Source organism: Micromonas pusilla, assembly GCF_000151265.4.
Source record: "Micromonas pusilla CCMP1545 genomic scaffold MICPUCscaffold_10, whole genome shotgun sequence".
Taxonomy (NCBI): Eukaryota; Viridiplantae; Chlorophyta; class Mamiellophyceae; order Mamiellales; family Mamiellaceae; genus Micromonas; species Micromonas pusilla.
The window spans coordinates 1,043,398-1,058,659 of NW_003315891.1; the positions used below are offsets into that span (position 1 = coordinate 1,043,398).

Sequence of the window (15,262 nt, forward strand, 5' to 3'; positions counted from 1 at the left end):
ACGCCAGCGCGGTCGTATGGGAACCAGTGTATAGAACGCACCTGAGGGTCGAGGGTCCGCGCGAACCGACGTCGGGATGGATGGCGTTGAAAGGCGTCAGTTGAAGGAGTCGAAAGGCATCGCGGCGCGTCGGGATTGAAACCACCGAGGGATTGTGGGCGGAGAGAAACGAACGCAACGCACGCCGGGAAAAGTCCGTCCTCGAGGAACGGCGTGAACCGCGCGGACGCGGTCGCGCGGGTACCGGCGTAATAAGGAGAACGAACGGAACGCGCCTGAAGTGCTCTCGAAGCGCGTCCCGATCCGTCGGTCGGTCGCTCCACGCCGGGACGCGCTCCGGGAGCGGGTCGGACAGGCTCGAGACGTGCGTCTTCTGCGAGTTGTTTCTGCGTGCGTTCGTCGTCGCCGCCGACGCGCGCTCGCGGCGAGTCATCGTCGACGCGCGAGAGAGAAGATGTAGACGGCGAAGACGAGCGAACGACGACGACGACGCGCCTGCGTTCGGGGGCGCGCGGCGCGTCGTCGCGGTCAGGAGCGCGCGGTGCGAGTGGCCGCGCGCGCGCGCGGCGGGGAAGCCGCGCGTCGCGAGCGGGCCCAACGCCGCGAGCGCCGCGCGCATGACGAAGACGACCGGCGAGCGATCGACGCGGTGGCCGGCCTCGAGAGAATAAATTAAGTCGACGCGCGCGACGCGACGGCGCCAGCCGCGTCGGATCTCGCGGCGCGACCGCGGCCTGTCGACGAGCGTGGACGAGGACGACGCGAATAAATACGTGAATAAATAGCACAGCGCGCGCGCGGCGGCGAGGAGGATGGACGCGGCGAGGGGTGCGCGACGGACGTCGCGGCGGGGCTTCCGAGGATGGGTGGGCACATGTCAATTCTTCGCGAGCGGAAGAAACGCGACGAAGCATCCGTCCTGTCGTCGTCCGAGGCGCGAGGGCGACGAGGGCGGGGGACTCGAGGACGCACCGGCGCTTCTCCCGCGCGCGTCTGCGAGCTCTCGAGCGCGTCCGCGCGATCGAAAAACTCCCCCCGCGTCCGTCCGCGCCGTGTGCCGTGACGCGTCGAGGAATGACATGAGCGCGCCATTATTCTATCGACTCGCGCAGACGAGATGTCGAGATCACGAAGCCCGCCAACGCGACGCGCGCTGCGACGACTTCCACAACGGAAGCGCGCGCGAACACGACGACGCGACGACGACGCGCGAGACGTCGCGCGCGGGGGAACGGCGAGCGCGATGCCGACGCCGACCGCGGCGCATCGCGTCTCGCCCCCCCCCTCGCGCGTCGTCGTCGTCGCGCGGTCGCGTCGGAGTCGGAGTCGGAGTCATCATCGTTCGCGATTTCCGATAGCGTCGACGACTCCGCCACGTCGTCGCGTCGTCGTCGGCGTCGGAAGCGTCGTCGTCGCCGCCGCCGAACGGACCGCGACGTGGTCCTCCTCGTCCTCGAGCCACCGCCGCCGCACGTCCATCGCGACCGCCGCCGCGGCCGCGGCGGCGGGTCGGCCCGGCGACGGCGACGGCGCGGCGTCCGCGGCGCCCGCGGCGTCGGCGTCGGCGTCGACGTCGAGCAGCGCGTGGGCGTCGCCGCACGACGCGTCGTCGCTGCCGACGTCGTACTTTAACGACGCCGCCGGCGAGGACGGCGGCGCGGACGACGAGATCTTCCTCGCGCCGCCGACGACGGCGAGCTTGAAAGACGTCCTCCCGTACCTCTACCGCGTCTCCGTCGCGCAGCGCGGCACCGCGGCGCGGCTCGCGGTCGCGGTCGCGTTCATGATGATTCAGAAGGCGCGTCCCATCTCACACTGGTCCCCATACGACCGCGTCGGCGTGGTGAACGCCGATCCTTAAGGACTTTACTTCCCGGCGTTCGTTTCTCTCCTCTCACCCCTCGCTTTCAATCCCGACACACCTCGACGCCTGCCTTTCAACTCCATCTGACGCCTTTGAACCCCACCCCGACGTTCGCTTCGTATGGACAATTACCTTCAGTCCACCGGCCTCGCCGTCCCGATCTGCTTCAAGCTCGCCGTCGATCACCTCACGACCGCGGCGGTCCACGCGACGCCCGCCGCGTCGCTCGGCGCGCTCCCCGACGCGGTGACCGCGTCGTTAACCGCGGCGGCGTACGCTCTGATCGCGAGCGGCGCGTTCAAGGCGATCAGCGGTCTCGCCACGGAGCTTCGGTCCGTCGCGTTCACGCCGGTGGCGCAGGCGGCGGGTCGCCGCGTCGCGTTGCACGTGTTCAACCACGTCCTTAACCTCGATTTGAGCTTCCACCTCGATCGGCGGACGGGCGCGCTGCAGCGTATAATCGATCGCGGGACGCGGTCGATCACGATGGTGTTCCGAGCGGTCGTGTTTACGTTTCTGCCCACCGCGATGGAGTTGGTTTTGGTGTGCGCGCTGCTCTGGAAAGCGTTCAGGCGCGTCCATGTTTACACTGGTCCCCATACGACCCCGTTCGCGTGGTGAACGCCGTTCCTTAAGGACGTTCCCTCCCGGCGTTCGTTCGTTTCTCTCCGTCCACCCCTCGCTGCTTTCGATCCCGACGCGCCGCGACGCATTTCAACTCCACCACATCTGACGCCTTTCAACTCCGCCCCGACGTCGTCGCTTCGCTTCGCGCGGACCCTGCTCACCGTCGTCGCCCAGTTGGCACGTCGTCGCCGCGGTGCTGTCCACGTTTATCCTCTACGTCGGGTGGACCGTGCGCATGACGGGCGTGAGCGCGGAGTTACGTAAAATCGCCAACGAGATGGACGGCGTCACCACGGGCAAAGCCGTGGACGCGCTACTCAACTACGAGACCGTCAGCGTGTTCGGAAACGTCAAGCTCGAGAGCGGGCAATACGACGGATTACTGCGGTGCGTTCTATACACTGGTCCCCATACGACCGCGTTCGCGTGGTGAACGCCGATCCTTAAGGACTTTTCCCGGCGTCTCTCTCCGCCCAGGGTCCCTCGCTTTCAATCCCCGCCCTCGACGCCTTTCAACTCCACCTGACGCCTTTGAACTCCACCCCGACTTCGCTTCGTATGGAACGACCCTCAGGTCGTATCACGAAGCCGCGTTGGGTTCGGAGCGCGCGTCGTCCGCGCTGAACGCGGGGCAGGCGGTCATCCTCGCGATCGGGATGACCGGCGTGCTGACGTGCGCGGCGTTGGGCGTGGGGCGAGGCGGGTTGGAGTACGTCGGGCCGATCTCGGGGCGGGTCGGGGACTTGGGCGCGTTCTATCTCACACTGGTTCCCATACGACCGCGTCGGCGTGGTGAACGCCGATCCTTAAGGACTTTACTTCCCGGCGTGCATTTCTCTCCGCCCATCACCCCTCGCTTTCAATCCACGCCCTCGACGCCTTTCAACTCCGCTTCTGACGCCTTTGAACTCCACCCCGACATTCGCTCGTATGGAACGACCCTCAGTCATGGCGAACGGTTTGCTGTTGCAGCTGTGGGCGCCGTTGCAGTTTCTCGGTTTCTTCTACCGCGAGCTGCGGCAATCGCTCGTGGACATGGAGGCGATGTTCGAGGTGATGGCGACCAAGTCTGGGATCGTGGACGGCACGAAGACGCTGCCGCACGACGCGAAGAATAAGACGAAGAAGACGAAGAAGGAATCGAAGGGGGAGGGACTGGAAGATGGAACGTCAACCGGCGCGACCGCCGCCGAATTCGGATCCGAATCCGAATCCGAATCCGCGGTATCCGCGGGCGCGGCGGTGTCCCTGAAGAACGTCTCCTTCGGGTACTCGCCCAACCGGATGGTCGTAAACGATGTCACGCTGGACATCGCGCCCGGACAGTCCGTCGGCATCGTCGGCCCGAGCGGCAGCGGCAAGTCGACGCTGCTGCGGCTCCTGCTCCGAATGTACGACGTCACCGCCGGCTCCGTCAGCGTCGACGGCGTCGACGTCCGAGGCGCGTTCTACATATATCACACTGGTCCCAGTACGACCGCGTCGGCGCGGTGAACGCCGATCCTTGAGGACTTTCTCTCCCGGCGTCTCTCTCCGCGTACCCCTCGCTTTCATCAATCCCGACACGCCGCGACGCCTTTCAACTCCACCCCTGACGCCTTTCAACTCCACCCCCTCACCACAGAGTTGAAACAGTCGTCGCTGCGCTCGAGGGTCGCCGTCGTGCCGCAAGACACCGTCCTGTTCAACGACTCGCTGCTCCATAACCTGCGGTACGGACGCGCCGACGCGAGCGTCGAGGAGGTGCTCGAGGCGGCGACGTGCGCGCGGCTGGACGCCACGCTCGCGCTGATGCCCGACGGGTTAGACACGATGGTGGGCGAGAGAGGCGTCAAGCTCAGCGGCGGGGAAAAGCAACGCGTCGCCATCGCGCGCGCGTTTCTGCGGCAGCCGCGGCTTCTTCTCGCGGACGAGGCGACGTCCGCGCTGGACACCGCGACGGAGATTGGCATCCTGCAGAGCCTGCAGGAGGTGGCGAGCGGACGCACCGCGGTGTTCGTCGCGCATCGACTGAGCACGGTTCGGAGCTGCGACGTCGTCGTGGTGATGGAGAACGGGAAAATCGTCGAGTCGGGCGCGTCCCATCTCACACTGGTCCCCATACGACCCCGTTCGCGTTGTGAACTTCATTCCTTAAGGACTTTCTCTCCCGGCGTTCGTCACTCTCCGCCCACAATCCCTCGGTTTCAATCCCGATACGCCGCGACGCCTTTCGACTCCACCCCTGACGCCTTTCGACTCCGCCCCGACCTCAGGCTCGCACGCGGAGTTGATGCGAGGGAAAGGCACGGGGACGAAAGCGGGGATGTACGCGTCCATGTGGGCGTCGCAGCAGGCGGAGATCGAGATCGGCAGAGTGGGCGAAGACGCGAAGACGAACGTGGGGGTGTTTTCCGAGATCGAGACGTGAACGCGACGTCGCGCCGCCGCCTTACTAAGTTGTCGTTACATTTCTCTAGCTAGAGCCTAAGTTATTTATTTACTGTTGAACCTACCCCGCTCGTCGTACCGCGGTGCCGCCAATACCCCTCGCCGTACTCCGCGTACAGCTCCTCTCCCGCGGCGATGTCCCGCAACGTCTGCACCGTCGCCGATCGCGCGGACGCGTCTTTTACGAATTTGACGTTTCGATTTCCGCCGCCGCCGTCGTCGCCGCCGCCGACGTCGTCGTTTATGTACCTCGCAAGGTATCCCAGGTGCCTCGCCGCGTCTACGTGGACGTTAAAGTGCATCGCCATCGCGTAGTCTTTGTTTTCCAGCCGCCGATTGTCACGGTCAAACGTCGCGAACGAGAAGAGTTATTCGCGGGACGACGAATGGAGAACGACGAGATCGGCGAAGAAGGAGAAGAGGCACCGAGAGAGGGAAGAAGATCGATTCGATCGGTCGACGGAGCCTCGCCTGGCTTCCACGAACGTGTGCACGTCGCCGCCGTACGTGCAGTTCTGTAGCGTGACGCCTTTCTTCAAAGGAACGGTCGTGAATAGACCGTTACCCGCGCCGGGGATCAGCGAAGGGCGCACGGACAGCGCGCTCGTCGCTGCGAGGACGACGGGGACGGGGACGGGGACGGGGACGGGGACGGGGACGGGGACGGGGACGGTCAGAGGATGATGGCTGGATGGAGGACGGAAGACGACGGGCGCGCGCGCGACGGGCGACGGACGCGCGCGGGGGGTCGCGCACCCGTGCGCGCGATGACGTCGTCCACGGTCGTGACCGGGTCGAGATCCAGGTCCGGCGGCGGCCGCGCGCGGCTGAACCCGCCGCGCATGCGCCGCCCGCGCGCGAGCGAAGTGGCGAGAGCGGTCTCTCAGATTTGGTCGAGACTTGTTACGAGTCTTGCTGTGGGAGCAAGTTGTTAAAAGTTGTTACAAGGCTGTCCCCAGATGAGCTACGTGTACAGTACCTTTGCGTTCGTTCGTCGCTTCACTCGCACGCGAGCTTGTTGTCGAACGACGTCATGCAAATCCCGAACGCCTGCAGCGCGCTCATAGGGTACGCGTAATCCATCGTGAACACGTCCTTCCCAACCTTGCCAAACTGCAAAATCGTCGGCCCGTCGTCCTCCCCGTCCCCGGCGTTGACGTCGCAGAGCTGAGGGTCGTTCCATCATTCAAAGCGACGTCGGGGTGGAGTTGAAAGGCGTCAGAAGCGGAGTTGAAAGGCGTCGCGGTGTGTCGGGATTGAAAGCGAGGTGTGGGCGGGGAGAATCGCCCGGAAGAAAAGTCCTTAAGGATCGGCGTTCACCACGCCGACGGGGTCGTATGGGGGTATAGAACGCACCTGAAAATTCTTCACGCTCGCCGCGGTGACTCGCCCGTTGAAGTTCAAGCAGTACGCGCCCATGGACTCGTTCCACTTGGGCGACTTATTCATCAACACGATCATGTCCTGATGTTCCTTGTTCTTCAGGCTGCGCATCATGCCGTCCGTGCCGTTCTTATCGATCGGGTTAAACTGGGCGCGACGGCCGTTTTCGTCGACGGCGGGAATCGCGCCGGACATCTTCCTCGGGCCCTTCGTCCCCAACACGTTCGTCTCGTACTTGATGACCGCGAGCTCGCTTCGCGGGTTCAACGCCGCGAGGCCGCCGTCGCCGCCGACCGCCTTCCCGGGCGCGGTGCCCTTGTCGTACACGCAAAATTCGGTCCCGACGAAGTTTGAACGCACCTTGCCGAAATAATTGCCGCTGTTTCGCGCGGTGTCCTCCTCGTCGAGGGAGATGATGTAGTTGCTCGTCTTGCTCTTCTTCCGTCGTCGCGCGCAGAGCAAAAACTTGGCGTCCTCGCCCGCGCTCCCCGCCTTGGCGTTCGCGCCGTCCAGCCACAGGTAATACTCCGGGTGGCTTCCTTTCGTGCCGGGGATCCATCCCTTCTTGCGCTTCCTTACGATGTGGCACTGCACCGGCGCGCCGTTCTTCGGCCCCGGATTTTGCAAAAACGCGCGCCTGTCGCCGACGTCGACCCTCGCCGCGACCGGCCGTCCCGCGATCCGCACCGCCTTCGCGCTCCCGGTCGCCCGCGCCGCCGCCATCTTCCGCTCGCGCTCGCGCTCCGCGGCCACCTCCGCGGGGTGCCGCCCCTCGTTCGGGTCGTACTCCGCGTCCAAACCCGCGGCTTCGAGGTCGCGTTCCAGCTCGCGCACGCCGCGTCGCGCGTCCCACGAACTCGACACCCCCGCGGGCGGCTCCGGGTGGTCGAGGTTCGTGGACGCGTACATGGACGACGAGCGGTCGAACTGCGACGCGCCCACGCCCACGCCGGGTCCGCCGGGGGACATCGGCGGCGACGCCGTCGCGAGCAGCGGGTTTTGCTTCGTGTACGCGCCGCCGCCGATCGGAGCGCCGTCGCCCGGCGGCCGCGGCCGGAACGACCCGGGCGCGAGCGCGGGGGCCCCGCGTCCCACCGCGCCGTTATTAGCCTCCACGGTCCCGGACAGCATCTGCCGCTCCCGTCGCTTCTGCGCGGCGAGCTGGCGCTGCTGCTGCATCTTCTGCGCCACCGCGAGCTGATCGCCCGCGGAGCCGCCGCCGCCGCTGAGGACGTCCCCGGAGGAAAACGCATTCCCGCGGTCGTCTGTATCGTCGTCGTCGAAGAGCGTGTTCGTGTACGTTCGCTGCCCCGCGGCGCCGATCCCGGTGGACGATCGGCCGCGGAGCCCGCCCGGCGGCGGCGACGGCCGCGTTGCGCCGCCCATCGTGAACCCGCCGCTGTGCGGCGACGGCGGCGCCGCGCTCGGCGTCGGCCCGCGAGACGACACCGGGCGGACCGGGCGCTGACGTCCGGACATCTGGCCGACCGCGGTCGCGGTCGTCGTCGATCGCGCGCCGGGGGCGTAGACGGAGCCCGCGGGCGCGCGCGGCTGCGCGCTTCTTCGGCCCGCGTACGGCGCGTTCCCCGGGGGTGGAGGACCGGGGGGTTGCTGCGCGGCGGCGCGGCGTCTGCGCGAGGACGGACGAGGACGAGGACGACGGGAGGAGGAGGAGAGAGGTCAGAGGGTGTGCGCCGCGGCTTTATTTTATTATTCTTTTCCGATGACGACGCTGATGACGGTTTCGGGACGCGGCGGCGACGCCGCGCGCGCGACGTCCCCGTCCCCGTCCCAGTCCCCGTCCCCGCGCGCGCGACGTCCCGCGCGCGCGACGTCCCGCGCGCGCGACGTCCCGCGCGCGCGAACACAGAATCGGGCGCGCGAGAGGGCGACGACGCGCGCGAGACGTCGCCGGCGACGCTTCGCGACCGACGGTGCCCTTTGGCTCTCGTTCGATCTTTCCCCCGTCGCGTCGCGTCATCGTCAGCGCGACGCCCGCGCGCGCGCGACGACCGCCGACGGAGCGAGGGGCGGCGACGGGACGCGCGAAATCGCGTTCGGTTCACGCACCCGTTAGATGGCGGGTCGAACGCGTCGTCGTCGAGGAAGAGCGACATCGCGTCGGCGTGCGTTCGAGCGGTGACGCGCGCGACGACGCAGTGAGGGACGCGTGCGTCGATCGCGAAAGGGCGCGCGCCGTTCTTTTATTTGGTCCCTCTCGCTTTTTTGGAAAAACGGATAATGCATTTGACCCGAGCTAGGCCCTTTCAAACGCTCCTTTCAAAAAAATGCCCACGGTCAAATCGAAGCCATTATTGCCTTCGGTCGTCTGTCAAACTGTCGACCGCGTTCACGTCGACGCTTGGCGCGAGAGCGACGACTTCGGCGTCCCGCGCCCGCTCCTCGGCGTCCCGCCGCCGCCGCCCGCGCCGGTCGACGTTTCATCTTCCAAGGACACGGTCTCGAACAGCGTCGCCGTCTCGATCGCGGCTTCCGCGTCCTCCGCCAGTTTTTTCTTCGGCGAAGAGACCGGATAGCCTCCGCGACCGCCGCTCGCGCGACCGACCTCGCGCGATTCCTCGAGGAGGACTTCGCCGCCGCCGCCGCCGCCGCCGCCATTCTCGCGCTCCTCGGGGCTACTCCCGGTCGGTGGGACGGTCGCGACGGTCGACGTTTCGTCTTCCTTCGCCTCCGCCGCCGCCGCTCTCGTATGGGTATTTATCCTCGCGAGCGTCGGCGACCCCGTCGTCATCGTAACCCCCGCCATGGAACCGTTACCCGTGAGCACCGGCGTCCCGAACGGCTCCGGCGTGGGCATCAGCGACGCCATCGGCGACGACGGCGTCGTCGCGCCGCCTCCCGACGCCGACGCCGACGCCGGCGCAGTGGGCGTCAACCCGAGCGCCTCGAGCTGCCCTCGACTCGCGTGCGTCTTCACGAGCTCCTCGTACTGCGCCTGACCCGCGGCGAACCCTTTACGGTAAAACTCCTGCATCGTCGCCTCCTCCCTCGCGCGCATCGTCTCCATCTCTTCGTTGACGTACTCGAGCGCGCTCGCGATGGCGTCCTTTTCCTCGCGAAGCGTCTCGCACTCCGCAGCCTGGCGATCGATTAGTCGGGCGATTGATTACGACGCGGATCGGAGGGAGGGACGCGATCGGTTAGTAGACGACGAGTAGTTTCGAGAAGAAAGGAAAGGTCGACGACGCAGAAGAAAGATCGCGTGGTCGCGGTGGCGAGCTCGTCGCGCACCATCTGCACCGCGCGTTCCTCCGCGAGCCCCAACGCGCTGAGCACCGCCTCCTGCTCCTCCGCCCTCTGCTCCTTCACGCTGTCCCTCGCCTCCTTCGTCGCCGCCGCCGCCGCCGCCTCCGCGGCGGCCGCGCGCGCCTCCGCGGCGTCCGCGCGCGCGATCGCCTCGTCGAGCTCGTCCGCCATCTCCTCGCGGTCTTCCAGCGCCTCCGCGACTTGCCGCACGACGGCTTGCGCGCGCCGCCGCTCTTCACTCTGGACGCCGCCTCTGGCCGCCTCCGCGCCCGCGCCGAGCGCGGTCTCGAGCGCGCCCATGAGGTAATCGCCGGCGCCGCCGCCGGTTCGATCCCCGCCGCCGCCGCCGCCGCGGGCGTACGCGATCGCGTCCTCGAGGTCGAACGGCGTCGACATCCCGCCAGGTCCCCCCGGACCTCGGGGCGGATTGAGATCCCAGCCGCTCCCCGGCGCGGCGTACGGATACACGCCCTGCCCGCCGTACGGCGTCGACGGGGAGCGATGATACCCGCCGGCCCCCATCCCCATCCCCATCCCCGTCCCCGTCCCCATCCCCATCCCCGTCCCCATCCCCATCCCGCCGCCGTACGGCGACGAGTACTCGTACGGCCCCGCGGGCGGTAACTGATGATGCGAAAACGGATGCTGCGGCCGCGCGCGACCCCCGCGTCCTCCGTCGCGGTCCAGCGCGCCCGCGCCGTCGCCGCCGCGACTCCCCGTCGCGCCGAGCGCGATGAGCCACTCCTATGGGAACGTCGGGGTGGAGTTGAAAGGCGTCAGATGGAGTTGAAAGGCGCCGAGGGCGGGGCTTGAAAGCGAGGGATGGGCGGAGAGATGCGCCGGGAAAAGTCCTTAAGGATCGGCGTTCACCACGCGAACGCGGTCGTATGGGGACCAGTGTAACCAGAACGCGCCTCCATCCTCTCGTGTCCGCCGTCGCGGCACACGTCGAGCGCGGTGCGACCGTTCGCGGAGCGAAGCGACAGAAACGCGCGGTCGGGCGGATGCGCGGAGTACACCGCCCATCGCACGACGAGCTTCGCCGCTCTCAGCGCGCCTCTGGAGCACGCCGCGTGGAGGAGCGTGTTGCCCTCGACGTCGGTGACGCGCGGCATGACGCCGCGGTTGAGGATGACTTCCAGCTCCGGGACGTCGTCTCTCCTCGCGGCCGCGAACGCCTCGGCAGCCTGCGAGCGACGCGATGCGAGTTGGGAGGAGGTCGGCGCGGGGGCGTCAGCGATGGACGACGGAGGGACGGGGGCGGGAGCGGCGGGCGCGGCGACGGACGGACGGACGGACGGACGATTCTATGTGATTCTCGGCACCGGAGAAGCGACACGAAGCGCGAGCGCGCGATTGAACGAACGAATGCGTGCGTGACGCGCGCACCGCGACGTCGTCCGCTCCGAAGGCGTCGTCGGACTTCTCCGCGCCCCTGCGTCGGCGCTCGCGCTCGCGGCGCTCGCGTCGCTCCGCGCGCCTCGCGCCGGAGCGCGCGTCCGAGGAGCTCATGGGACCGCGCGGCGAGGAATGAGTGAATTCGATCGATGCCGCCGGGAGAGAGCTCTGCAGAAGAGACAGGCGCGCCACGCGCTGGCTGCGGCGGTGCGCGCAATTCAAACTTTGAAATCCCGTCCCGTCGCCGCGCGCGGCAGAACAGACGGCGCGCGGCCGGCAGGAGCGCGCGCGAGGAAGGAACGGGCGGGCACGCGCCGAACGTCGCGGCACATGCCTCCCGCAAGCGCGAAGAAGGCGACGCCGCCAAAGGGCGTCTCCCCGATCGCGGGTTTCTTCGCCAAGAAGGCGTCATCTGTCGCGTGCCACGATCCGCAGCCAGCCTCGGACGCCGCGACGTTACGTCGTCACGACGACGTCAAGGCGACCGCCACTGCTGCGCCGGGAGGGGTGAAGCTCAACTTCGAGAGCGAGACCCCCCGCGACCAGCGCGAGCCGCTGCGGATGATGGACAACTCCGCGGCGCCGACGCCCGCGAGCGTGCCGCATCGCAGCGACGGCGGGACCGTGACGCACCATCGCGACGCCGCGGCGGATCTCGCGGCGAACGACTCGACGACGCGCGTCGTCGTCGACGCCGCCGCGGTGGCGTCGCGCGTCGCGGGCGCGCCGTCGCCGCAGGCGTCCGTCGGCGACGCGCTCGTGACCCCCGCGCACCCGCGACGGCTGATGCCCGCGGGCGACGACGACGACGACGACGGCGACGGCGACGACGACTCGAACGCGACGACGACGACGCCGGCGACGATCGGCGACGCGTCCGCCGCGCCGAAGCGTCCTCCGCGTCGGACGACGACGACGACGACGACGTTCGAGTGCCCGACCGACGCGGCGACGCGCGCGCGCCTGGCGATCGCGCTGGAGGAGGAGCGCGCGTCGCTCGTCGCCGCCGCGGACGCGCGCCCGACCGATCGCGCGTCGAAGGAGGACGCGGACGACGACAAGGCGTGGCGCGCGAGGGCGAACAAGCGACTCGACGCGATCGCGAACGTTTCGAAAAAACTCGCCGACGCCGACGCCGCGAGCGACGACGACCTGGTCGCGATCGCGGCGCTGAAGCTGTCGATCGGCGATCTGAACAAGACGGACGCGCTGGAGAAGATCGACGCGCACGTCGCCGCGCGGAGGGCGAAGCGCGAGGGCAAAGCCGCCGCCGAGGGCGGCGGCGGCGGCGGCGGCGGCGCGAAAACCTCCGAGGAACTCTTCGCCAAAGCCGCCGAGAAGCACGCGAACGCGGAGGAAACGCTCGCTCTCTACACGTCCAACCCGGCGAAAGTCGCGTTCTTCCGCGCGGACGCCGCGCGACCGAAGGCGACGACGGAGATGGGGCGCATCTTAAAGGGCGCGATCAACGCGAAGGCGCGCGCGGAGGCGCAGCTCGAGAAGGAGAAGGCGCAGAGACTCAAAGACGCGGAGAGGGAAGCGATGCGCGTCGCGAAAGAGGCGGCGGAGCGCGCGAAACGCGAGGAGAAGGAGGCGGAGACGCGAGCCAAGGAGGCGCAGAGAGAAGCCATGCGCGTCGCGAAGGAGGAGGCGAGGGCGGCGCGAGAGGCGGAGCGTCTCGCGGCGACGGCGGCGAGGGACGCGGAGCGGCGGGAGAAGGTGCGACGACTCGACTCGACTCGACTCGACTCGACTCGACTCGCTCTCTCGACCGCACGTTCTTCCACGTCACCAAATCCACCCGAATCAATCATTCCACGTCATCAAAAACTGACCAATCATGTGTTTGCTTCCAAACGCTCATCACGTCGAATCGCGCAGGAACGCGAACGCGAGGCGGAAAAAGCCGCGCGGGACGCGGAGAAGACCGCGAAGGAGGCGGAGAAGGCGGCGGAGAAGGCGGCCAGAGACGCGGCGAGAGAAGCGGAGAAGACCGCGAGGGACGCGGCGAGAGAAGCGGAGAGGGCTGAGAAAGAGCGCGCGATCGCCGCGGCCGAGGAGGAGCGCAAGGCGAGAGAGGCGGCGGCGACGGCGAAAAAGGCGAAGCAAGCCAACGCGTTCAAGGGCTTCTTCGCCGCCGCGCCGAAGAAGCCGATCGTTGCGCCGCCCGCGGTGACGACCGCGCCGGTCGTGCCCGGGGGCGGCGGGTCGCTCTCCGATGACGCGATGGACGCGGTGACGCGCGCGGTGACGGCGCAGGGGTTCGACGCCGCCGCCGCGTGGGAGGCGACGCGGACGCGGTGGAAACAGAAGAAACGAGGTTCGACGCCGTCTGACGACTCCACATTGTGTCCGACACTCTTCTCATCGATCTCCTCGCGGTGGGGCGAGCGCAAGCGCAAGCGCGAGCGGAAGCCGCTCACCGCGGAGGACAAGGCGTTCGCGGACGCGCTCGACGCGTCGCGCGAGGACGCGCGCCTGCCGTCGCCGCGGCCGAAACGACGACGCCTCTTCGCCGTGCAGTGCTCCTCGCACGTCGTCGTCGACGGCGACGTCGTCGTGAACGAGGGGACGTACCGCTACGGGTTCCAGCTCGGCGGCGCGGACGTGCACGAGGGGAATCCGTTCGAGACGTTCCGGCCCGTTCAAGGCGGCCGACCCGCGTTTTGGGGCAGCGGGCCGTTCCCGGAACGCCCCGGGCTCGTCAGCGCGACCGTCACCGGACGCGCGCCGTTCAAGCGCGATCCGCGCGTCGAGTACGAGAACTCCGACGGCGAGTGGAACGACTCCGGGGACGAGTGGGGCGAGGAAGAGGAGGAGGGCGAATCCCTGAGCGACGGAGGAAAGGGAGACGACGACGACGGCGACGACGACGACGACGGCGACGAAGAGGAGACGGGGTTCGTCGTCCCGGACGGGTACCTGTCCGGGGACGAGGTCGTCGACGGCGGCGACGCTGCGTTGCTCGACGGCGGCGGCGGCGACGAGATGGATCACGATCGTCATCATCCCGCGCGCGACGGCGACGGCGACGACGACGCCGCCGCGAGGGCGAGGAGAGAACGCGCCGTCGCGCAGCTCGCGCAGTGGATGAAACGCGCGAGGCACCAGAACCGCCCGCTCGTGCTCACCGCGTTCAACGTCAACGCCGCCGCGCCGAGCACGCCGGAGCGGGGCCCGGGCGACGGCGTCGGTGAGCCGTCGACCGCGACCGTCGACGCGTGCGCGACCGACGCGAACGCGTGCGCGGACGCGAACGCGCGGCTGCTTCGCGCGCTGGGCGCGACGTCGTACAGAGCGTTCGACGGCGCGGCGCCCGTCGCCGTCGACGCCGCGATACCGCTGCCGCACGTCCCCGGCGCCGGCGGCGACGACGACGACGCCGGCGCGGGCATGGGCGGCGTGGATGTGACCGCCGGCGTGGACGACGGTGGCGGCGACGCGGCGGGAGCGGGAGCGGCGGCGGCGAAGAAGGGCCCCTCGACGTTCCCGGAGGCGTCGACCGCGACGCTCGTGAAGTTTCTCATGGCGCGCCCGAAGCTCCAGATCAACAAGGCGACGCGCGCGTTCGTGGAGGAGCGGTCGCGCGACGGCGGTCCCGAGCTCACGATGCGCGCGGTCAAGGCGAAGATTGGCGAGATCGCGACGTACCGACGCGCGCGGTGGGAGTTCACGGCGGAGACGCTCGCGGCGTGCGCGATCGTCGACGACCGCCCGCCGCCGCCGGCGCCGAAACCGAAGGCGGCGGCGGCGAGCGCGAAACCGAAACCGGCCGCGGCGGTGGACGCGGCGGACGCGGCGGCGGTCGACGTCGGCGCTGCCACGACGAAAGAGATTTCTTCTCCGGTCAAGAGCGCGAAGAGCACGCCGAGGTCGACGCCGGTGAAGATGAAGCCGCTCGGCGCGTTTTTCAAGACGTCTCCGGCCGCCGCCGCGACGGCGGCGGCGGCGGTCGCGGACGCGGCTCCGGCGGACGCGGCGGCGGCGGCGGACGCGTCTCCGGCGGCGGTGGACGCGTCTCCGGCGGTCGCGGCGACGGAGGGGGGCGACGGAGGGGTCGTCGCGGACGACCCCATGGCGGTGGAGTGAGCGGGGGGTGGGGGTGGGGGCGCACAGCGCGCGAGCGACGACGCTACGCGATTTCGACTTTGAAATGATCAACACAGACGACGTTCTGAAGCTGAGACCTTGTCGCGCTCGCGTCCGAAAGCCGCGACCGAAGGGTTGGTGTTACAAAGTCACCTCGCGCGCGCGTCGTCCCTCGCCCGGCGTCCGCGTCGTTCATCCCGCCGC

The 15,262-nt window shown here is 68.6% G+C and overlaps 4 protein-coding genes across 4 annotated transcripts; 2 read left to right on the forward strand and 2 right to left on the reverse strand.

Moving 5' to 3' along the window:
• Window positions 1–1,500: 1,500 nt before the first annotated feature.
• MICPUCDRAFT_28771 (ATP-binding cassette superfamily) lies at window positions 1,501–4,988 on the forward strand. The gene is made up of 8 exons (XM_003061531.1): window positions 1,501–1,798; window positions 2,003–2,436; window positions 2,666–2,878; window positions 3,066–3,258; window positions 3,464–3,544; window positions 3,644–3,956; window positions 4,116–4,565; window positions 4,747–4,988. Exons 1-8 carry the CDS (start codon window positions 1,784–1,786, stop codon window positions 4,899–4,901), a joined length of 1,854 nt encoding a protein of 617 aa, XP_003061577.1. The 5' UTR covers window positions 1,501–1,783; the 3' UTR covers window positions 4,902–4,988.
• An 831-nt stretch (window positions 4,989–5,819) lies between these two features.
• Window positions 5,820–8,451, reverse strand: MICPUCDRAFT_51450 (tubby-like protein). Its single transcript, XM_003061797.1, has 2 exons — window positions 6,278–8,451; window positions 5,820–6,088 (listed from the first exon to the last, which is right to left on the reverse strand). Exons 1-2 carry the CDS (start codon window positions 7,781–7,783, stop codon window positions 5,921–5,923), a joined length of 1,674 nt encoding a protein of 557 aa, XP_003061843.1. The 5' UTR covers window positions 7,784–8,451; the 3' UTR covers window positions 5,820–5,920.
• Window positions 8,452–8,510: 59 nt separating this feature from the next.
• Window positions 8,511–10,147, reverse strand: MICPUCDRAFT_48330 (uncharacterized protein; the record flags this gene model as incomplete). The annotated part of the gene is made up of 2 exons (XM_003061798.1): window positions 8,511–9,404; window positions 9,557–10,147. The coding sequence occupies 2 exons, from the start codon at window positions 10,145–10,147 to the stop codon at window positions 8,655–8,657; spliced, it is 1,341 nt and encodes a 446-aa protein (XP_003061844.1). The 3' UTR covers window positions 8,511–8,654.
• Window positions 10,148–11,299: 1,152 nt separating this feature from the next.
• Window positions 11,300–15,058, forward strand: MICPUCDRAFT_51454 (Nucleosome/chromatin assembly complex protein; the record flags this gene model as incomplete). Its single annotated transcript, XM_003061532.1, has 1 exon — window positions 11,300–15,058. The coding sequence occupies one exon, from the start codon at window positions 11,300–11,302 to the stop codon at window positions 15,056–15,058; it is 3,759 nt and encodes a 1,252-aa protein (XP_003061578.1).
• Window positions 15,059–15,262: the final 204 nt, after the last annotated feature.